This window comes from Theobroma cacao, chromosome 8 (assembly GCF_000208745.1).
Source record: "Theobroma cacao cultivar B97-61/B2 chromosome 8, Criollo_cocoa_genome_V2, whole genome shotgun sequence".
NCBI classification, from domain to species: domain Eukaryota; kingdom Viridiplantae; phylum Streptophyta; class Magnoliopsida; order Malvales; family Malvaceae; genus Theobroma; species Theobroma cacao.
This window is the reverse complement of record NC_030857.1, coordinates 66,253-89,842: the sequence shown is the minus strand read 5'-3', so window position 1 is coordinate 89,842 and position 23,590 is coordinate 66,253. Positions and strand designations below refer to the sequence as shown.

Below are 23,590 nucleotides of genomic sequence, written 5' to 3'. Positions count from 1 at the left end.
CTACAACTTTCCCGCTGGGTCCCACACCAAGACAACAGGCCCTCTCCCTGTCTCCCTCTCACACAAGAAACGCCGATAATTTACCGAGTTGAAAGTTCAAACTTCAAACTACGTGGCCACTCCTAATCCATTCCCTTAAACAAAGTTACCAACCAATTTAGTTTACCACGCCAAGGTAGAAACATGTTTTAACTGCGGTCAAAGTTGCTGTCTGAATTATTACAAGAGCTCCTATTTCCGTGGGCAGCCCTCTTTCTCCAGCCTATCACATCTCATCCACATGCTTATTGGCTGTGCTGTTCTCTCTTGTCAGTACCCTTTTATCTTCATTTTTCAATATTATGTAGAGGTAGATGTAGAATAATAAACAATAAATAATAAAATAATAGTATATGCATTTATTTATTTTCCATTTATATTTCTTCTCCAGCTAGTAATAATTTTGGATTTACCAAGTTCATACCATTAGTAATTTATTTTCTCCTTTATAAACCCACCATCGGTACCACTTCTTCTCCCCCACACATTCAAAATCCTGTTACTTTCCTTCTTCGTCTTCAGACATGGGTTCACAGCGATCAACTATGGCGATGCTCTTGCTGGTGATGTTCACTTTATCATCAGCTCTCGACATGTCGATCATATCCTATGACGAAGGCCACCCCGACAAGTCAAAGTCCATTTGGAGAACCGACGATGAGGTTATGGCCATGTACGAGGAGTGGCTTGTAAAGCATGGCAAGGCGTACAACGGTTTGGGGGAGAAAGAGAGGAGGTTTGAGATTTTCAAGGATAATCTTAGGTTCATCGATGAACATAACGCGGATGATAGCCACAGTTTTAAGGTTGGGTTGAACCGGTTCGCTGATCTGACCAACGAGGAGTACCGTGCCATGTACTTGGGAACTAAGAAACCCGAGAGGAAGGTTTCCAAGAGGAGTGATCGTTACGCGCCAAGTCTCGGTGAGGAGTTGCCGGATTCCATTGATTGGAGGGAGAAGGGGGCTGTTGCTGCGGTCAAAGATCAAGGAGGTTGCGGTAAGTTTTCTTTTTTAACCCCTATTGACTTTTGATTACGTAATTAACTTCTGATCTTAAGTTTACTTGGGTCAATTTTTTTAGTACCTGTCTTTGATGGATGTTTGTCTGTTTGAAGAGTAATACTACTAATTTTAGTTATCGTCTTTAATTGCTACTGCCTTTTATTTGTCAAATGGTAATTATTTGTGCTAATTATATTTGATCAGACGATTTTCTCCATATGAACATTAAGAAACTGTTCCGGGACTATGGCTTTTCTGGTGTTCCGATCTGAGTTCTAACAGACACTGGGAGTTTTTAGTAATTTTAGGCCAACTGTGGCATGATGAAACAAATAACTTGGTTTATTTTTAGATCTTCAAGCACAAAGAAAACGTTTCAGAGGACATGAGGGAAGGATCCTGGGGCGTGTCCTGGTCTGAGGGAATCTTTACTTGAGTGGTTCGGATAAGTCATAAGTCATGATACTTTGGAGTTTCATGAGAACACTGGTTATTTTAGCTTGGTTATATGGACCACTCAAATACTGACACCATCAATCGTAAACTAATATTATAAAGTCCCCTGGAGGGGTCCGCATATATATTGAGTTGATGGGTCAACTTTCAGATTGGCTGCTTTCGGTGGGTAAGGACTAAGGAGTAAGGTGCGTGGCACGAAGTTTCAGTGCCTACTCCACTATCAAAATTAAAATCATGGGAGAGCACACGTGTTAAGATACGTCGGCTTGAAGTTTGTACGTAAAAAAATACGTAATGAATTTGAACCCAGTAGAATAAGAATGTGGAGAAGTACATGTTTTGATCAGATGGTTTTACTGACTATTTAATGCTAAATGTAGGGAGTTGCTGGGCCTTCTCAGCTATTGCTGCGGTGGAAGGGATTAACAAAATAGTTACCGGGGACCTCATCGTACTCTCTGAGCAAGAGTTAGTGGATTGCGATACAACCTATAATGAAGGATGCAATGGGGGCCTCATGGATTATGCCTTTGAGTTCATTATCAACAATGGTGGTATTGACACTGAAGAAGATTACCCTTACACTGGTCGTGATGGCACATGTGATCCGTACCGGGTAGGTATTTAGTTTCAAGTTCAAAAGGGAACAAAAAAAGTATTTCCATCCAGAAAAGATAATAATAACAGCGATTTTTTCTCTTCCTTCCTGACTTTGGTGATTCATCACCTTCAGAAAAATGCCAGGGTTGTTTCAATCGATGCATATGAAGATGTTCCAGTAAATGATGAGACGGCATTGAAAAAGGCAGTTGCAAATCAACCAGTGAGTGTTGCCATCGAAGCAGGAGGCAGGGCTTTCCAGTTATATCAATCAGTAAGATTCTGCATCATCAACATTACTTGCTATTCTGACCATAATTTAGATTTAGGATGATCATGAGATCACGTATGATTTTAATTAATTAATGCAACCTGAAACGATCTCGTGGAGTTGATGTTACTATTTGTTACCGCCTTTGCTATAGAAAGAAACACCTCTTTTTCCACCCATAAAAACTAGATCCCCACGGGCTGAACCTGAATGCTTTGTTGCTAATTATTCTGATTAGATTATCAAGTCTGAGCACGATTTAATAAATTTCATACTTATCATGAAACAATTACGTCTTCTTAAATGCGGAGTTAATGTATGTCTACTTTTCTTCCAATTTCTTTAGGGTATATTTGATGGAAAATGTGGAACACAACTGGACCATGGTGTGACTGCTGTTGGATATGGCACAGAGAAGGGTAAAGATTATTGGATTGTGAAGAACTCATGGGGCAGCAGCTGGGGAGAGGAAGGCTATATTAGGATGGCGCGAAATGAGGCCAATAGCGTAACAGGAAAATGTGGAATTGCAATCGAAGCCTCTTATCCTATCAAAAAGGGTCAAAATCCCCCCAACCCTGGTCCCTCTCCTCCATCTCCGATAAAGCCTCCTACCGTTTGTGATAGTTATTACACCTGCCCTGAAAGCAATACCTGCTGCTGTGTCTACGAGTACTATGGCTACTGCTTTGCTTGGGGATGCTGCCCACTCGAGGCAGCCACTTGCTGTGACGACCACTACAGCTGCTGCCCTCATGAATACCCAATCTGCAACATAAATGAAGGCACCTGCTTGATGGTATGGCTTAAAAGATGACATTGCATTGTTGCATTTTTTATTATGCGAGTGACATTTTTTATTTTGTTCCCCTATATTCCTTTAGCGATTTTTTCCTCTCTAGAAGTTATTAACTTTCTGTATGCTTGTTTGAATTTGCTTTGCAGAGCAAGGGCAACCCATTGGGAGTGAAGGCTCTAAGGCGCACTCCTGCCAAACCTTTCTGGGCACATGGAAGTGTAGGCAAAAAGAGCAATGCTTAAGTAGTGGCCTGGGATTTTAAGCAGTAGATGATGTTAAAGGGAGGATGAAAGACAGGTCGATGGCGCTCAATGTTCTCCTTGGTTTTATCGTACTGCAATCCTCCTTTCAATTTCATACCCAAGGATGGATGGTTTATAAAAGTTACTCAGATGCCAATTATGTATATAGCGTCCTAATTATCCATGTTGCATTGGGGAAACAGACAGAACGCAGCCAATTTCTATTGTTCTCTGTTTATCATGTCGTCATTTAGTAATAACTTTTAAGAATTGATTTGTCAATCCTATCTTGCTTTATGGTTGCTGCATATTCATTTTTCATTCTTCTTTGTTGACTAGTTCTGAATCATTTCAAAACAGAAGTTGAAGATATAGATGCATTTAAAAACATTGATTGCAGGGGCATACGGTACAATTTGTAGAATCCATATATCCATCATACTTTTTCACATATTTGTATGGATGGATAAGCTGCGACAATTAGAGGCCGGGCACGATAAAGTGCCTCTAATCACAGTAGAAAGCATATGACTTGGTGCTCGAACAGCTGATTACGATCATTTAATGGTTCTATTACTACAGGTTCCTTCATGGTACCAGAAGATAATATTAGTTTGTCTGGTTTTCCTTCGAGAAAATGACTGTTAATTGTCATAATTGCGACTTTAAATTTACACCGGTATGATCAAAGGCGCTCATGTAGTGATAAAAGTCCTTGCAATTGATTCAGTAAATTTGACATTAAGAACTGAAGATCAGAATTTAATTTGTCTTGTGGAAGGCAAGTGCCTTGGTTCAAGGGCCCTCATTAGCCTTAAATTTGATTGCCATTGATGGCATGACAAATTGGGGAGCAGCCTTTAATTCCAAAATGCAATCTGCATGCATAAAACAATGTCCAAGAATGCTGAACTGTGCTTCCCAGAAGGAGCGCTCAAATATAGCGCAATGCTTGACAACTAATTTCTTCAGCAGATTTTCTGCTCCAGTCTCATATATATGTGACTGTATCCTCCTGAATGCCAACTACCCAAAGTTGAAGAACAAGGGAAATTTTATCCAAACATGTTGTTACAAGAGGAATCAAATTATAGAAAGGAAACTCTATTTCCAATTTTGGATTGTCCCTCTAACTTGGAATATAGATTTCACATAAACTCGTAAAACCAAAACGAATGCAGTGAGGGTTTGTAGCCTTTAACCAAAAAAACAGAGGAACCTAATTTTCTTCGACTGCATTGAAATCACAAGCAAACTTTCTTTGCAGCACCTTTAGGATATTCTAAGCTTCACCTTTTTACTTTTTCCAGACTTAACAAGCTTTCAGAAGCAGGTATTGTACTGATTGTTGACATGTACTGCAAATTCAGAAAATATAGGTATGGACATTAACATTTGATTTCACAAGCGTTTTGATAAATAAAGAACAAATTCAAATGTCAACAAACATAAAACCCAAGCTTGATGACATGACAGTAAATTTGTAAATATAGCTAAGAATCCTCACAAGCGACTTGTCTTCATGATAGATAATCGCGAAGAGGAGAATCTCAGTGATGATAGCATACGGGCCTTCCATCAAAAACGAGGGAGGATATGCAAACTCTATCAACGCTTTAATTTCATCACATTCATCATATATAGCTAAGTTCACCAGAGAAATTAAATTGCTTCATTGCAAAAAGAAGTTTGATTTGCACTGCTGCAAGTTGCAATGAAAGAGATTACATGTGGAAGTTCAGATCTGTGGTATACTTACTTTGAAAACAACAAATCCAACTTCTTGTCTCTGCACCAACATAATCGGAGACATGTATTTCACTCAATTACAATTTATTTATGTGATAAAAAGTTTGTGGTTGATATTATCATTCAGTAACCAATCAATTTATTGTTAGTTTACTACAAAATTGCACGTTAAAAAAAGTTGTAACCAACTAAACTATATTACAAGTTTAAAACTGTGACAAGAGGTAGATATACAGACTTAATGGTGTCACATTCAGTTAGGGCTGCTGTCAACTTGTAAGCTGCAAGCAGGGGAAGCAATCTGTGAAAGTTTTTCTTGACTCAAGATAATGTGTTTTTAGACTAATGTTACTATCTTGCCTGCTAACAAAAGGGACCCTCGCCCAAATGACATGACTCACAACATAAAATCACAACTCATTTTCCTAGATTTGTATTAAGGACCCAAAAGTATTGAAAGGCAGAAAGGTTGGGGGACCATCCACTGCGTCGGAGGGGGGCCAGATACCAAATGTCGCATACAACTACTCAATCCCACCCCCCCAACTCAATTATCCGTCGTCATTGTTCATCTTTATTTGGTTTTTCCCGGGGACCATTGCTGAAAAGGACGAGGATAGACCATTGGGGCTGAAACCCCACCCTTGCCCTTAGTGAGGAGTTGCCTTCGGCAATTGGCATAACCCATAATATCTGTCTTGATTACGAAAGCACAAAAAACCACAATCAATGGTATGTTTGGCAATTTATTAAGTTATAAGCTCGCATTTTGAAATCTAAAAGCACGGTTTTGTTCTGTTTACTTCTTTCAAATCACCACTTGGCTTTCCATTTGCCTCTTTTTCTCCTCCCCGTCAAAAACTAGAAATGGTCTCCTTTTGCATATCTAAATACCATTATCATCAGTTTCATCACCCCAAAATAATATTATTAGGAGAGGCCAAATCCGGATCCCTTGACAGCTCCAGAGCTTTGCTGGTTTAAGGCTTGTTTTCAGTATTAAACAAATGGAAAAGAATGCTGAACTAATTGAATATTTTGGAAGCTGATAAGTTGCTTATACAATAAATCAGCCAGCTAATTACATTTTATTAAGTAATTCTAATATTTTATACACAAAAACACAACAGAAGGGTGCAGAAACAACTAATTGACCTAAAGAAGCCAAATTATAATTTTTGATAATAAATACAGTTGATTATCCTAATTAGTTGAGCTTCACAATACTTCCTCAGTTTCTGAGAGGTCCAAATCCTAGTTCTACCACTGCACCATCTTGTAGCACTAAATTAGCTTTTACAGGGCTTGGCTTCTTCTCTTGATCAGCTTCCAATTGACTTGAAGTTTGTGCTTTTGTCTCAGCAATTTGAACTTCACCTAATGAACCTCCATTATCAGCCTTCACTTTCTGGCTTGTATTGTTGGTGTTGTTGATCATAGCTATGTCAGTAGCTTCAATGGCATTATAAGATGGGATGACAGAAGGTAGCTTTGATAATAAAGCTCCAAGACTGCAAGACATAGTAGGAAGAAGGGGTGGAATTGACCAAAAAGGTGGTCCAGTAATGCCGTTTTGTGGGCTGTTCCAACCTAAGTTGACGGACTTGATTGGAGAATCCTCTGGTCTTTCGTCTATCAATCTTTTTGTTCCACCTAACTGGCGGTTGTCATCAAGACGGAATGCTGTTTCATGGCTTTCAAGTATCTGGTTATTTGGTTTAACGACGTATGGATGTTGGATTGGTAAGTATGATCTTTGTATGGCAAAGACGCCAGGTATGCTCTGGAGATAGCTGAATTTCCTCTGTATGCTGATCACCAGATTGAGATCTTCCACAATCTGAAAAATCCATTACTCATTGACTGACTTGAAACCAAAAGAACAAAAAGAAAAGAGAGAGAGAAAGTGAAGAGACCTTGTCAAATGAACCAAGTTGAATGATACCTTCTCTGACAGAAATGATGGCAATTGTCTGTAAATCAAGCGAAACTGTAATGAGCATTTTTTATGGGCTATTGCAGCGGTTACAATTTGGAATTCTCTTTTCACATTTTTTCCTTCCTGTAGTTACTAACCTGAATGCCTGAATTGAATTGAAATTCCCACGCCCTTGGTTGCTGCTTATAGGATCACGAAACTGAAAAATCAGGTTGCAAGAAAAAGTACATTGATGTATGCAATGAATTTTGTTGAGGATAAAAGTAACTATCAATGTTATCTTACAGGCTCAATAGACATATTCCACGAGGAGATGAAGCTAGGATCATTGTCATTTGGGGTTTCTTTATACACCCATTTGTGACTGTTATCTGCTGCAATTTTCCCTACTAATCTGTAATCAAGGTGCCATTAACTTCACCATTCAGCCCTTGAAATCATTACTCTATATCTGCAATTAGGAATTAAATGTAATCAAAGGAATTCTCACCCTTCTCCGTAGTTATAGACTTCATGGGACATTTTGAAGAAAACATCAGCTCCAAACCTCCCCTTTACATAACCACTTCCAGCACGCTCACATTCATGGAAGTCACAGAACCCGTCTTCCCAGACAAGAATCCTAAAACACAAAGCCATCAGGAGCTTACAATTGAACAAAATGAAACATGGTTTTGCCACAAAAATTTAACTGAATTACCAGTTCCTTTTGTTTCCTTTGGAACGATCAAGAGCACTTCCTCCATAATCCCACCTGCAAGAGAGCAATTTGATCTACAGGCATTAAGTGGACATGACATTAGACAAATTCATTATCAGTTGGTTTTGACATTAAGACTCTGCTGAACCAACCAAGCTTGTTGGCCTCGACATTTACTAGTATGCTTTCAATTTCCATTTTTTCTTACTTTGGTGGTGGATAATTTCGAGGCAGTATCCTCCAAAACACAGCATAAACCCACTTTGAAGAAGAAGAAGAAGAAGAAGAATCTGAATATGAACACAGGCTCCGTAGCGTGTGCTGCAGGAGACAGTTAAGCATGGGAAGTCCACCTTCCATTGTAACCCACAAGCGAGAGAAAGAGAGTGAGATGAAGAGAGCTGCCACCGGACAAAGAGTCCTAGTTAAGGTCGCACATATAAAAGGCAAGAGCAAGAAGAGCATAGCCACATTCCAAACGCTGAGAGTTCAGTGTAGGCAACACGCTCCAATTAAGTTCATTTGTACACTGCCCCCTCTCATTAGTTTCATGGCGGGACCACTCATTTATGGTTGATTCATATGTAAGAAAAAACGACCGGTTTCCACCCCAAAACAAAATTGTTGGCGAGTTGGATACACTCTCCCGCTGGGGACTCGGGGATGGAATTTCTTGAGCAGACAGCTTCCCCACAGAAGCTTCTTTAATTTTGTGTCTTTCCTTAAGAGAGCAGAATGGACAAATATGAAACAGTATGAAATTGTTGGTTTAAATAATGCTGTTTGATTAGGATATGATAATGTGAGAGTTTTGATGGGATTATCTCACCGTGTAGACTGTAGTGTCTCACTTGTACTTGAGCGGCCAAGTCTGCAATTGATAATAGGAGGACAAAAGAGTGTATGAAAATCGAGGTTTTCTTTCTTTGTTCCCCCAAATCGAACTCTCATTTCTTTTTCTCTTATTTAGGTCCTATTTGTTCAGGAGAATTTAATTAGATGGATATCTCATGTTGAACCAATGCTTTACCAGTGTCAACTGAGGTGCCAAGAAGGCCAGACAGACAGCCACCTTGGAGATTCTGATTCTTGCCTTCAACCCAAAGAAAAGAGATCCCTCATTTTGTTCTTGAATAATTTGAAGTGTGCTAGATGACTTACAGATCATTTGAAATATATACGGGGTATATGCCCATTTTAACAAGTCTATTGATTCTGAAAGCTGAAAATGTTTTTCATACCTATAAATTATAATAGCAATTCTTGATCAATTGCATAAAAGCTGGCCTCTGCTTGGCTAAATAAAAGAGGGAATTTTATAAAGTGTTTTAACATCTATTTGTTCTTACGAAGTTATATTTGTATTTCAGTACAAGGCACTTCATATTTTTATGTATCTCCTTAGTGGCTCAGTCACAAAGACATTTCTTACTTCGTAGTATTTGCTAAAAATCCAACGGGAAAAAAGGTGTTTATTTAAATCGATAGATGCGACTTAATGATTTATGTAAAGCCAATTTTTCATAGTCTGAGATTGGAGCAACAATAAGTCTGAATCTATTTAAAGGTTTGAGAAAGTGATGGTGCAGCAACACGCCTTTCAAGCATCTCTTAAGTGTCCTTTAGTATTTTCTTTTTTCTTCTAACAATATTTGATGTCAATATATATATATATATATGTTTGTCCATTGTTGTAGTAGCAGTGGTCCTGAAAGCGTGATGGGTCTTATGAATCAATTATGCTCAGCTGTGTAAGCTTATAGCTGGCCACTTAGATGATCATGGATGATGAATCTGAGCCTGGCCAACACCCCTGGGATGGGAATGATAAACAATTTTATAGCTCCTTAAGAGATACAAAAATATCAATCTACCGAGATAAGCAATCCAGGTTCTCATAACTACAGTATTTCTCTTGTTCCAAGAGATGGAAAGGGTTCAGGCTTTATCTTCAAGGTCATCCAAAAGGGCATCTTCTGAGACCATGTCTTGATAAATATTGCAGGCTTCAATGTCAGAGAAACCCCCCCCCCCCCTTCTGCCTTATGGTGCTACATTGCACAACCCTCGTTCAGGAAGCTCTGGTCAAGCTGACAAAGGAAGCTGAAGTGGGCTGCTGCAATCTTGGGGAAGATATCATGCTGGTCCTGGTGCCCATCAATATAACAAGAAAAGCAGTCAAGAAACCACTTTATGTGCCCAAGCTGATCTTGACCGAGTGAGTGGTCCAAGGATGTTTAATATATCTGTGCATTCAACATTTCAGTTCTATACTTTATAGCAGTTTATTGAAGAAATGCATTTTCTAAACCCTGGCAAATTAGAGATGATCTAAACGTTAACAACATTCAAATTTAATGTCTCAAAGAACAAAAAAAAGTTTTGTGAATGAAATCGTTTTCACTCTCTGGAAAAAGAGAAATGTGGTCCTCTAGCGATACTTCTAATTACCGAGAGTGCAGCATCATGAACAAAATCAACACGTCCTACCCACCTTTTCCATGTCATGGTGCTGTGCATTATCAGCTTGTTAACTGGACTCCATTAACACAGCAGCACTCCCCTTCAAATAGAAAGGTATCTAGAGTCCAATCACAGTACTGCAGCTTCCTCTGCTTAACTTGCATGGAAGGTTATGAGTTTATGACAGCTCAAATGGGAAATGGATCTGCTTAATTATGGTAAACACAACTGAGTCAGTCGACTGTAAATAGAAAATGCAGAACAGTTGCCATTTCAAGGAGCTAGATTCATTTCTTTTTATAATTTAATCTAAATCCTGAGTCAAGAATATAATTTAAATACATCTGTAGCCCAATTATCATATATGAAAACCATTTAAAGCTCATTGTTAAAGATAAGAGTTAGCAATTCAAAGTAACATGATAGACTGCAGTTAATGGTTTCTCGCAAATTTGATATAATAATTCAAGGAGATATTGGTACAAGTTGAAAGCCGAGATGGGGACGGTGGCAAGCATGGTGGGGGCAGGTAAAAAGATTGACAGCTACAATATGTAAGGCAAAAGAGCATCCCAACTCTTTCTAAAAGGACATCCATGGCATGGCCCTCTCCAACCCTAAAGAAATCACTTTTCCTTGGTTTTCCTTATCTCTTTGGATTGAACAGTCTAACAGCCACCTCTCATTGGTGCAAAACACATTACACGTACCTAAATCTCATCAGAAATATGAGTCCACGAAAATCTTATTAACCAGCCTTTTTTGCTGTGCTCCTATGGAGCTACACTGCCAACACTGACCTGAAATATGCGAAGTCTTTGCTCTAATTTGTCACTTTAATAACACTGCCTCATGCTTTTGTGAGTTTTTTGATTGGCTTAACATCACCAATAGTCACCAAAATTAAAGCTCCAACAGATGTTAGGGAGCCAGCAATGATATGAAAAGATATCAAGCTTAGGTGATCATAACCAAATAGTCTATCCTGCTGAAATGGTAGTGTTCCAGCTGCAAACCAAGACTGAAGGCTACCGTCTGTCCCATATTATTCTATGGCCTTAGAAATGTTTGGATCAGGACTCAGGTTTCTCTTAGTGATACTCAAATCTACAAAATAATTACATGGTTAAAGCGAGTTTTTCCAAATTCATGAAAGCTTAAATTCCAACCTAGGTCCACTTGTGCATATAGATGGAGCCAAAATAAAAAACTCACAGCACAGACAAAGTTGTGTTTGTACCCAATGCTAGATAGCATCTTTCGGTACCTACAAAAGCGACAATACATTAAAGCAGAGAAGAAGAAACCTAGAATTAAATGTTGGGGAAGGTCCGAACTTGCAATTTTATTGTATCTACAATGCTTTACAGAGTATTCTAATTTATAAAGAACAAATTCAACTGCTCAAGCTAGAATGCTTACCTTCTTCAGCATACAGCAGTTTTCTTAAAAACAACTGTCCACGCGGACCTCGAATCTTTGATAAAGGAAGACCGTGGGGAGGTTTTTTCTTGTCAGAGAAGATTCAAGCAGAAATAAATGCCCCGTCACATATATGGTTAGAAAAGCTGCTCCTCTCATGGAGAAATTTTATTGAAAAAGTCTTTAAACTTACCAAAACATTAAAAAAAAAAAGTAATAGCATGGAGCATCTCAACATTAAATGGTTTAATCTCCCTGGAGCCTTCTGTTTGGTTCGTAGGTAAGAGCCACTTCCTCCCCGGTGTACAGCTCAAAACAGAGAAAGGACCAAAACTATATATGAAGGATGCAATTATAACAGCTACGAGTAGTACGTAAAAATATCTCAGGGGGAAGATAAGAGAATTAAATAGCAGCAATAGACATTGGAAGGATGTTGATTTAAAGTAACCTACTTGCACAGGAAGAAGGAAATGAAATACATCTAAACTTTATAAATGTGCATTATATGTCACCTCATTGTTAACATCAGCTGGTAAATGTACGTAACAGGGCTGCGAGAGGTCAAATCCAATGAAATTTTCAGTACAAAATATTTGTTGTCTGGTTCAGATTATGGAACATGCCCAACAGGTGTCACGCTTAGTTCTTTCTGTCAACCTCAAAATCTAGCAGCTCTATGGCCATGGATAGAGTGACCCAGTCCAATATCAATATTGCATGATTAAGACAGGTTACCTCTCTCTCTCTCTCTCTCTCTTTCTCTATTAGGTTACTACCGTGATGGTAGAAACAGCTCTGATAAGATTAGAGAAGAAATTGTTAACGTTACCTTAAACAAAACTAGACAGCCATGTTACTACTTTGGCTTGGCTAAAATTGTAAGGATGTGTCGTGACGTGCGGGTCCGGGAACCCGTCCGCCAGACGCGGGGCGAAAATTAAAATCACAAAGTGTGGGAGTCGCCACCAATCTTTTTTATTTAGGTGTGATTGGTCACCTATTAACTCGATTCTTAATCGACGAAGCCCTAAATTAATTTTAGGTCCGTCGAAAGAACGAGAACTGGTCCACGTTTTAGAGATGGGTTCGGGAGTGCGGTTACGCACGGAGAAGGGTTAGCACCTCCGTGACGGCCGTTCTACGAACGGTACCATTTAAGCTTAAGTTATCTTAATATAGCCTTTTCTTAGTTTAATCCCTATTTTATTAATTAAAAATTTTTGAATTGTCAGACTGAGTTTTTCACTTGGTCTTACGTATGCATATGATGCAAGCGTAGAATGATGTCGTGACTTGTTTATTTTAAATGATGGAGTCGGTAATCTTTTATTGGAAAATTATTCGAAGACTATCCCAACGCTTTGGTGAAGTCTCGAAATTCTCCTCACCTAGAGATATCCCCGGAAGAACTCGTCTCTACGAGCTCCTCGGAGAAATCCCATCATCGGGATTCCCGCACCATATGCAAAATAAGAGTGGCGTGCAATGACAGAATAAAATGATGGTATCTATATGCACGCGTTTATTGATTATTTAAAAATTTTGATTATTTGTTATTTTTTATTTATTTATTTGTACTTTACTTTTAGTTGTCTATTTAAATCCATATTTGTTGTTGGCCAATTTTTACTTGATTACAAAGCTTGTCTAATAAATAATTAATTAATCTTTAAACGATTGGATTGTTTAGTAATATTTATTTAAATTAACAAAATTTTCCATATATATTGTTTTCTAACAATGATTATTAGGCTTAATAGGTTTTGGAGTTTAGAGTTCGGATTTATCCCGACGCTTCGGTGAAAATCCGTCTCTGACTTCATACCCGAAAATATCCACCGGAAAGAGGCAACTCTTTGCCCCCTTTTTGGTGGTAATACTCAAATATTTATTCCAATTATATTATTTATTTATTTTTTTCATTTTATTACTATCATTATTTTTTATTTTATTTTATATATTTTTTATTTAATTAATTTTTTTATCCAAAAATATAATATAATATATATATGTATATTTATATTTATTTATTTATTATTTATTTTATTTTTTGCAAGCTTTCAAATATATTTATAATATTAATATTTTTTATTATTACATGTCTTTATTTAAACTAAACAAATAATTAAAATGAACTAAATGAGCCCAAATTCACAAGAAATGGGTAGGGCCTCACCTTGCTTGGGCCGGAAGGATGGCCCAAGTGGTCTGGGCTGCGCGGAGGTCGGCCTGGCCCGCTTCCTTGGTCTGCTTGGCCTTCTCCTAAACGCACCGTTTTGGGCTCTGGAGACTCCCTCAAACGACGTCGTTTAGGCGTCGACCCTTGGAATCCTTCACTTCACTGAAACGGCGCCGTTTAGGCGTACTTCCTCTGGGTATAAAATCCCTTTTCAGCTTTTTTTATTCATTTTGTCATTTTTTTCTCTCTCTAGCCAACCTCTCCCTCTGCCTTCTCTCTAAAACTCTTCCTCTCCCCGCCGGCGCCGGTGTCTTCCCCTCTCTTCTCGCCGACCTCCCTCTCTCTTCTCCCTACTTGCCGGCAGATCTCTCTCTTTCTTCGCTCAGATCTGAACCTTCCGTCGATATTTCTCTCTCTTCGCTCGGATCTCCCCTTCCGTCGGCCTCTCCCTTTTCTCCCGGATCTCACCCTTTTCTCCTTCTTTTTCTTTTTGTTCTTTCTCTCCCCTTTTTGTGGCTAACTGCTGTTTCTCTCTCTTTTTTGCAGGGTTTTTAAAGAGCCGGGTTGTCCAATTTTTTGGACAACCCGGCGAGGGGGGTTCTGCCACCCCCTGGAGTTGGTGGTCAGAGCCCCCCACTTCACGCGTAGTGGGTGGGGGATGGGAAGGCGACGGGATGGCTGGGCGTACGCCCAGCCATCCCGATTTTTTATTATTATTTTTATTTATTTTATTTATTTTATTTTATTTATTTTATTTATTTTATTTATTTATTTTATTTAATTTAATTTATTTATTATTATTTATTTATTTAATTTATTTATTATTTAATTTATTTATTATTATTTTATTTATTTAATTTATTTATTATTATTATTTTTTTTAATTTATGTGTCTACAGGATGAAATAGGGTTCTAGGTACATAACTAAATATTTCTAGTTCGGGTTCTTATTCGTTGGCATGCCACTCTTTGCTTCTAGCAAGGATGGAAAAATTCTTCTGATATCAACTAATAATTAAGTTACTCATCGCCAAACACAGTGAAGGATTTCCTCTGCGAGCGGCCCGAAATTCTGCTAAGGAGAAGCGAAGGCCAAGTTTTAGGCTGCTTAATTTTTACTGAGCCTACACCAGAATGGCCCATGTTCAAACAAGTCCCACATTCAATACATCGGATCAAACTTGGGTCAAATGGCCAACTCTTGGCCCAGACTAGGCTTGCGATTGGTGAAGTGGGACCATTTACGGGTTGTTGGACCATGACCATGCCTATGCGTTAGGAAAAAGCAGTTTATTATTGACTGTTAAGGTGAAGGCCGGCAAGGCCAGGGGGGCCGGGGCCATTGGTACACTGTGTTGTGTGACTCATCGGCAACTCTGGAAATTAAAACACGTAAATATGTTCTTTATTTGCTCATTCTCTAATCAAACAAGATCAAACAGGGGTGCCCGTACAATCATTAAAAAATGTCATCTTCTATCATAACGAACGAGTAAATGCGATCAGCAAAGCTCCTGTCCTCTTCCTATTGGTAGTTGAGACAGAGATCTACCCACTGAGGCTGGTTTGATTTGAATTGGTCATGCAGACGAAGAGGATATAAGGCATGAACCAGTTAATTCCTACGAAACATCACCCAAGTCAACAATCATCACCAGAATCGGCAAACAAGACTGAGTTGGCATGTTGACAATGTGCCCATTGACTTTTCCCCCTTCGAATGAGTTTGCTCGAAAGTCGAAACGCTTCATCGTCAACGTTGGGGGAAGACAACCGACGAGCAAGCCCCCTTCTTTCCTGTAGTTGAATCCATAATCTCAACGTTAATGTAGCCATTGACCTTCCCGACTTCCAGCGGAGCTGCAATTCCTTCAATTAAATTTATAATTCCTTAATTACACATATGAATAAATATAACAAATCCAATTCTCTGTTCACATTTTCAGTGAATTTTGGGTAACCATACTATACTATGATTGCCACGTCATAGTTCGTTCGATCCAACTGGTTTTTACCCTACTTTCTTTTGACTTTTGAGTGTTAATTAAACAAAAATTACTATTTTACGCATTTTCTATATATGTTTCAGCAACTAGAGTGTAAACCTGATATTCTTTGGCAAGTTGATGGATATCTGCCATAAATAATTCAAGCGCCTCATGATTAATACAGCTACCAGGATGACTAAAACAGTTTCGTCAACTCTTTGCAAGGGAGATTATTTCCTCCATCCCTATAAATACTTGTACTAGTTTTTCCATTTCCATGGTAAGACACAGCTTTTTGTTCAAGACACAGCTTTTTGTTCACCACACAGTCCTTGCATACTTGCATTCATGTCCATCTCTGGAATCCAAGGCCTGCCTTTTGAGGTTACAGGTATGATTCATTTATATGATGCGCCTTATTCCCAGTCGCCATCCTCAACTTTTTAACACGTATCCCACGCTGAGTTTAATTTACTTTGCAGTTGTTGGATGTTACAACTTGGAAGACAAGGAATGGATATCAAGACAGGATCCTTATGTCTGTCTTGAATATGGAAGTGCCAAGTACCGAACCAAAACCTGCACAGGTATATATCTGTCTCTCTTGGCATCCAATCTGCTAATATGACAGCAACTGCACATTATCTTCTAAGTAAAGCTCCTAAATTAACAAATCTCGTTTCCAACTAATTTGGTTAGATGGAGGTAAGAATCCTACCTTCCAAGAGAAGTTCACTTTCACACTTATTGAAGGCCTCAGGGAGTTGAATGTAGTGGTTTGGAACAGCAATACCCTCGTTGCTGATGATCTTATTGGCAGTGGAAGGTAAATTTCACTCTGTAGTTTTTATTGAAAGGAACAAACTAACTTCCTTTAAACTCTCTAGTTTAACTGAGTTGTTCTTGATGTGTGGTCTTGTTTCACAGGATTCAACTCCACAAAGCCCTTTCCCAAGGTTTTGATGATTGCACCTGGCCACTTCAGAGCAAAACTGGCAGGTTAGTTAAATAGAAGCTTGTATAATCTTTTATCACCAAGACCCAGCCATTGTTTACAGCTCTGATAGATTTCTTTCGGTACAGGCATTCAGGAGAAGTAAGACTCATATTGCACTACTCTAACGCCACAGTAAGTTACCTGGTTTCCATGTGCTTGCAGAACACCATTAGCCTTACAGTTGGATACATACATAAATATATAGACCTGACCAAATAACCATGGTTTCAATTGTAGCAACCTCAACAATGCAAGGCAAAATTAGCTCCATCAATGCCAGAATATGCGCCATCTGCCCCCTTCACCCAGGTCTCACCATATGGTCACGCACCAGCGGCACCTCCAGCTCCTTACCCAGCTACGTTGCCATATGCTGCCCCATCTCCTTACAAGTCATATCCTACTAGTACAGCAACGTATCCGCCATCTCCATACGCTGGCTATTCTCCCCAGGCTCCTCCTGCAGGTTATCCTCCACAAACATACCCACCTCTCCCTCAGGCCTCATCTTATTACCCACCAGGTACATTTTGTTTCTTCATTCTGTGTTTTCTCACAGTTCTGTTAGCTAGTAATTATATATGCAATTCCCTTTTTAAGCTGCTGTGTGATTGATGCATTCTAATTCCTAAAGATCAAATATGCAAGATCTTGAAACTTTAGTCTTTGTGGGGTTTATGATTGTGGCACTCTCTGAATCTCATCCCATTATTATTCTCCAAATTTCCATGTTTGTCCGTTGCTTTATCTGAATTTTGATTATTGCCACAGCTCGGGCCGGAATCTATCCTCCACCACCCTACTGAGCACTTTTGTCATTAATGTCATGCAAGCAGAGAAAAGTCTACATATGAACAGAAGCTAAAAGAATTCATGCTTGAAGCCACAATGCCTTTGTAATTATTCTGATGTATGCGGAAAGTTTTATTGCATTGGGTGATCATATTTCCGTTTTTGAATCTGTATGTTGTTTTTTATATATTGCGAAATTGGTTTCTTGTAATTTACTCTGCTGTGCAATTGTGGACAATAAAAAGTGGTTTTCTCAAGTTGGTGGTAGCTGTATTCAGCTTCCTGTTACTCAAGTTGGTGGTATTTTCAAGCATCGGAAATGAAATTATAGAACACCGATGACCAATTAGTTGTGTGAGATGAATGGTGATCAAGCAATTTGACTTTTCCATTTAGACTGCCCGGTATTAATATGAGTACGCATATGGCCAAGTTGATCAAGATATCCCTGGACTGTTTTTGGTCATAATTCAGCCTTTCTATTAGCTCATTTAATGTCCCATGAAGTGGTCAAACAAACCATAACTGCACACTTCAGCGTAAGTGTTAAAAACTGACAATATGGAAGATTTGAAGCATAATTAAGAAATGAAATATGTACAAATACTCCAAAGGAAAAAGTTCTATGTCAAACAAAAAATATGTAATGTAGAATAAACATGATAAAACTCTTTATTATAATTTTGTATATCTAATCAACTTATAAATGTGATTGACTTATTCTTTACTCAATGGGCAGGGCGTAGGCATTAATATTCTACTTTTGTTTAATTAAAACAAGCTCTCTAATTTACTTATAATTATAACAACAGCAGCTAAGAAACCTAGGGCCCTGCTTGTCCTAAAATGAAAAATAGAGCCTTTTTTCCTTTTCCCCAAGCGTATGAAGGGAAGCACTTAAATAACATCGGTTTCCACACCTGCTCCGCTCTGTTTCGTAATTAAAAAGCAAGGGCTTGAAACAGCGAGCAGAGACAGCAGAACAACAAACAAGAGGAAAATGGATTACCTAGGAATCGATTTTAGGTGCGCACTTGGATCTATCAAAAACGGCAATTTCCCTCCAAAGGACTGTTTGCTTCCTCTCATCTCCAAGCTCCTCGGCTACGCCATCGTCGCCGCTTCCACCACCGTCAAACTCCCTCAGGTTTTCTATCTCTCTCTCTCTTTACTAAACCACTATTTAACTTAATTGGCCTTTGGGGTTTTTTCTTTTCTTTTCAAAGATCAAATTTTTTATCATTAATTCATCTTTCCACGCTGATCCCAGGTATTAAATACCACATTCCAAAGCTTTTGATTGGTAAATTTAACCGGATCGTTTAGTTTCCTGGTAAAGCAATGAATTTTTATGCAGATACGAGATCAATTAATGAACTTTCATGTGATTTCTCTACTGAGATCAATATATCTCTTTTCTTATAAATGTGTTACTTGATCTTTTCAACTTTGTCACAATGCTATTATTGTTGTAACCATTGCAGATATTAAAAATTTTGAAACATAGAAGTGTTAGAGGGCTTAGCGTTGTAGCGTTTGAGCTTGAAGTAGTTGGTTATACCATTGCTTTGGCATATTGCCTTCATAAAGGACTACCCTTTTCAGCTTTTGGAGAGTTGGCATTTCTTTTGATCCAAGGTAAGTCTAGCAATTTTTGTTTTTCTGTGATTTCGCATGTTACTAGAACTTCTTTCTTGTGGGGTATAAGGATCCATGAAATCGTGCTGAGGTTTCCAAAAATATGTTGGAGAGTGCATGTTTGTTACTTGACTGTCAGCTAGGTGTGATATGCCATTTGATCCTTGCTGAAGGAAATTGTTTTAGTCGGTCTTGTTATGCAGGATTGCATGCATTGGAATTAACTATTTCTAGGTTGGACTATAAGCAGGATTATGAACCGGCATTCTTACCCAAACCTGAATTTTGGACTGAAAACAATTTATACAAATTAAGCCACTGAAAACTTGATTTGTTTTGTATGATATGCATATTCATCTCTTGCAATCATGAACCAATTTCGTGTTGCCTTTGCACCTTTCCCATTTCCTTTGCTGCTTTATGTTATATGGTGCATGTGCACGCATGCATGAGTGTGTATATGGTTGCATGTTTGCAAGATAAATTAGAAGAAGCAGAATTTAGAAATTAATATACATTATATTGTGCATATGTGATAATCAAAACCAGCCAGAATAGCTTCCAGAGGTGGTTAATCCTCCTGGTTCTGAAATGTGAAGCAAACCTCATATCTTCACAGACCAAGTTCCCTGTTCATCTTCTGGTTGGTTTAGCATTTTCACTTTCATACAATTATTGTTTCATATTTTGAAAAACTGATATTGCATCCTTAAATTTCTGACATATCTTTTCTTCTGTTACAGCACTAATTTTAGTTGCTATAATCTACTACTTTTCACAACCTGTGGGTATCTTTACGTGGATCAGGGCATTACTGTATCCTGCTTGCTTTCTCTATTATGTTTGCCTTTTTTCTTTTTGTTTTTTGGAGTTTGCATTTTAACTTGTAATCTGCAGGAAGGTGAGAAATATGTATATGTTTCCTTAACATGATGGTATTTCAGATATTGTGCTGTAGCACCAACAGTCTTAGCTGGTCAAATTGATCCTATTCTTTTTGAAGCTCTATATGTAAGTAGCAATTTTTACTGTCCATTATTTATTTAGAAAATATTGTCACGTACCTACTCTCTTCCTTTCTTCTATGTTTTCTTTCCTGGTTTCTACATGTGGTTATGAAGATGGTATTACAATCAGATATCTGTGACCTAATTTTTAGAAGCTTAATTTTTCAATCATAAGAGTTTTTATGACATACTATTTTGACATGGACATGACCTGCTACAGGCATCCCAGCATGCAATATTTTTCATTGCCAGGGTCCCTCAGATATGGAAGAACTTTTCTGTAAGTATAACTCGTGTTCCACACAAATTTTCAATTCTGCTCTTAAACTGTACAAATTTATTAATTCAAGTTTCATATAATTAAGTAACCAGCATTTTGGTTTTCAAAATTGCTATGGATTCAGCAATTCCGTTATTAATTAAAGGGAAGGAAGTTGTAAACCCTTTTCGTATCTATATTTACAACCACCTTTAGATCTGTATAACAAGATGATTCCTGTCTTGCCTGTTTGTACGTGTGCATGCATGTGTGCCCACTGGAGGGAGATGGTATTTTGTAACCCTTAAATTATGTAAATATTGTAATGTGTACAGACTCATTGTCTCTAGCTGTGATTTTGCCTGCCTTGATCTACTGCTGTTATGGTAGAAAAGTACCGTGTAGGATGGTGGGAGGCCATTAATACTCAGCTGTTTGATTGCACAGTTGCATCAAGTGATAAAGAAAAGGTTCTTTTTTTTTCTTTCCTTTGATAAAAGGAGATCATAGCTAGTTATTACCATGCCAAGTAAAATAAAGATGCTCCTTTCTTTCGTAGATTCAGCAAACTTCTTTAACCGAATAAATCTATCTAGTAAAGTGCTTTATTTAACTAGATAGATAACTAATTTTCTTAGGGGGAACTTAAATGGCTTAACGATGGTCTGGTCAGTTTCCACAAGATGATAATGGGTTATTCTGTTTGTTCTGCTTACTGTCTGATTGGCATGTCCCTCTTCTGTGATTTTTTTTATTTATATGCAAATCTAATTTGCTTTTAGCTAATTCTCTAATGCTGTTAATGAAAATTATTTTTGAGCAGAACAAAAGCACTGGGGAGCTGAGCTTCTTAACATGCTTAATGAATTCTGGTGGCTCCCTTGGTAAGTAGATATTGTTTTTAGAACTATAGGTGTATCTGCTGAAAGAGGTAGTGTTGATCTGTGCCAATGGCGAGGCAGAAGCTAAGAAAGTTCGATTGATGTTTTTCTCTTGCAGTGAGAGTATTTACCAGCATCCAGGAAAAAGCACCAACGAGTGGTATTCCTTTTTTTTTTTTAAGTTTTGATTATTTTAGCCAATCTATTCAATGTGTATGGTTAAAACTGAAGTTATAATTTTTTTTAAAAAAAAAAGAGAGGAAAAAGATAGTTTCATCTTTCTAAAACTGTTATTTAGATTTATCTATTAACCATCACTTCTAATTTCTTCTTTATCTGTTTCTCTTCAGAAGCAATCTGTTTCTTTCCTAGGCCTTTTCTCTTCCTTTTTCACAGAAGATAGGTTTCGACAGTTGCGAAGTTCTTTTACTATATAAACTCATAACTAAACATGCTATATTATGAAAAACTGCATGCACACTGTTCTCTGAACCGTTTCTATTTCCCTTGTGAGCTTTTATGAGCTAGTTTTTTGCTTATTTATCATATATATGATTGTGCATTTCGCTGTCCTTGACTCCTTTGAAGTTATTCTGGGCTCTGTACTTGGTATCCTGACAAATGGCACAATCCTGAGTCAAATTATTATATATCAAAAGCCACAAGTCCAGAAGGAGAAGAAAGTGAAGTAAAAGGATAGCATGTTGTAGTTAAAGACTATGGTTCAGTAAAAGGTTGAGATGGTGCGGTCGGTAGGTAAACAAAGTGTTTCAAGGGGAAGCAAAGTATCCCTCTTCTTGTGATCATTGGATGTATTGAAGTTTCAATTGATGTTACCAACGCTATGAATTTGATAGTCTTGAAGATGCACTTGAGATTTTAGTGAAATCAATTTACACTCTTTTCTCTCTCTTTTTTTTTTTTTTTGGTTTTTTGGTATTTTTGAATGAGAATCTTAATACTTAATTTGCTTCTCTTTTTTATTTTTTATATTTTGTTGCGTCATTCTGCTTGTATGAATCATGTATGTCATTGTAAATCGGGTACGCATTCATTTCTATGGATCTGGATCTTCACTGTGTATCATCAGACGAACGGAACGGGAATCTTTGGATGAATGGTGACGGTCTACACTCTACACATTATGCGTAGGTGCGTTCATTAGTTTTAGTTAGCGGTCAACTACACAATATAGAGTGGCTTTGTCGTGTTATCTCCATCTTTAAGATAATAGGTATGCATGCAAGCAACAATGCTTTTTCAGTCAGTCGAGAACAAATTTCGTCAGGAAGAAAATGGTTAGATAAAAAGTCAATTTTAGACTGCGTGATTAGATAAATAATGCTTTTGGAAATATTAGGAATTCCACTATTCCAGATATCAATATCATTCAATCGAAACATTAAAAGCACTACATAATGTCAACCTTTCCAGTTGCTTTCAAAAGCAAAGCCTCCGCTCTCCGGAACGTGAGGGATGAGACTTTCAGCTCCAAATCAAACCGGTCCTGACAGCCAGGTTTTGGAATTTTGTTTCTTCTGTGATGGATATGAATTCAAAAGATGACAACAACTCACGATTTGGAATTACGGGGCGGTGGGCATGCCAACTCTTCTCATTCCAAGACTTGTAGACCTAAAGCCCCTCTACCACCCCGACAAACATTTTCTTGAATACTCAATCCTAGCTTCAAATTTTCTTCCTAACTTAAATTCCCGCCTACCCTAAACACGCAACTTGAAACTTGTGGGGCACTGAATCTTTTTAAACACCCACTTCCTAGAACCAGGACATGCCTGTCCCTGGAACCAAATGGTCATCATCAGATACTGTTAGCACACTATTTATCATAGAGAAAACAAAAGAAAACAGGGAGTCTGCTTTGAAACACACCAGGAAAATCTTCATACAATATTATCAGAGTTTCTCCAATTACATTTCATAAATTTCCAACCCAATCTCTATTTATAGACTTCAACACTCACAAGCAATATATTATATGTTTAAAGGGACTAAAGGATGTATGTAATGTATACATATGTATTCACCCATGCACTCAGAGATTCATATACCTATCAGGATATATAATTAGCTTCCAACTGAATAAATTATATTGTTCCCTTCTATCCTTCGGCAGCCTTAAGGGTAATGTAGACTA

General features: G+C 38.0%; 4 protein-coding genes and 1 long non-coding RNA gene across 8 annotated transcripts; 3 read left to right on the top strand and 2 right to left on the bottom strand.

The window, feature by feature from the left end:
* Window positions 450-3,733, top strand: LOC18591142 (cysteine proteinase RD21A). Its single transcript, XM_007017091.2, has 5 exons — window positions 450-1,038; window positions 1,883-2,118; window positions 2,236-2,376; window positions 2,720-3,172; window positions 3,319-3,733. Exons 1-5 carry the CDS (start codon window positions 564-566, stop codon window positions 3,412-3,414), a joined length of 1,401 nt encoding a protein of 466 aa, XP_007017153.1. The 5' UTR covers window positions 450-563; the 3' UTR covers window positions 3,415-3,733.
* On the bottom strand, window positions 6,193-8,236 carry LOC18591141. 2 transcript variants are annotated; one of them, XM_018125341.1, is made up of 7 exons: window positions 8,011-8,236; window positions 7,803-7,856; window positions 7,593-7,724; window positions 7,388-7,496; window positions 7,240-7,301; window positions 7,109-7,136; window positions 6,193-7,003 (listed from the first exon to the last, which is right to left on the bottom strand). In XM_018125341.1, exons 1-7 carry the CDS (start codon window positions 8,160-8,162, stop codon window positions 6,395-6,397), a joined length of 1,146 nt encoding a protein of 381 aa, XP_017980830.1. In that variant the 5' UTR covers window positions 8,163-8,236; the 3' UTR covers window positions 6,193-6,394. The 2 variants fall into 2 exon arrangements, with proteins under 2 accessions (XP_017980830.1, XP_007017150.2); XM_007017088.2 differs by having other exon boundaries at window positions 7,080-7,136; window positions 7,240-7,281; window positions 8,011-8,234.
* Window positions 9,598-12,110, bottom strand: LOC108662997. Of its 3 annotated transcripts, none has more exons than XR_001928923.1 (4): window positions 11,688-12,110; window positions 11,481-11,532; window positions 10,297-10,470; window positions 9,598-10,048 (listed from the first exon to the last, which is right to left on the bottom strand). It is a non-coding gene; the product is annotated as an uncharacterized LOC108662997 (long non-coding RNA). The 3 variants fall into 3 exon arrangements; XR_001928925.1 differs by having other exon boundaries at window positions 11,506-11,532; XR_001928924.1 differs by lacking the exon at window positions 11,481-11,532.
* LOC18591139 (protein SRC2) lies at window positions 16,167-17,904 on the top strand. The gene is made up of 7 exons (XM_007017086.2): window positions 16,167-16,249; window positions 16,341-16,445; window positions 16,558-16,684; window positions 16,786-16,857; window positions 16,942-16,987; window positions 17,093-17,378; window positions 17,627-17,904. The coding sequence occupies exons 1-7, from the start codon at window positions 16,207-16,209 to the stop codon at window positions 17,659-17,661; spliced, it is 714 nt and encodes a 237-aa protein (XP_007017148.1). The 5' UTR covers window positions 16,167-16,206; the 3' UTR covers window positions 17,662-17,904.
* Window positions 18,471-22,398, top strand: LOC18591138 (mannose-P-dolichol utilization defect 1 protein homolog 2). Its single transcript, XM_007017084.2, has 8 exons — window positions 18,471-18,794; window positions 19,132-19,285; window positions 20,029-20,101; window positions 20,230-20,296; window positions 20,513-20,572; window positions 21,375-21,435; window positions 21,551-21,592; window positions 22,021-22,398. The coding sequence occupies exons 1-8, from the start codon at window positions 18,648-18,650 to the stop codon at window positions 22,122-22,124; spliced, it is 708 nt and encodes a 235-aa protein (XP_007017146.2). The 5' UTR covers window positions 18,471-18,647; the 3' UTR covers window positions 22,125-22,398.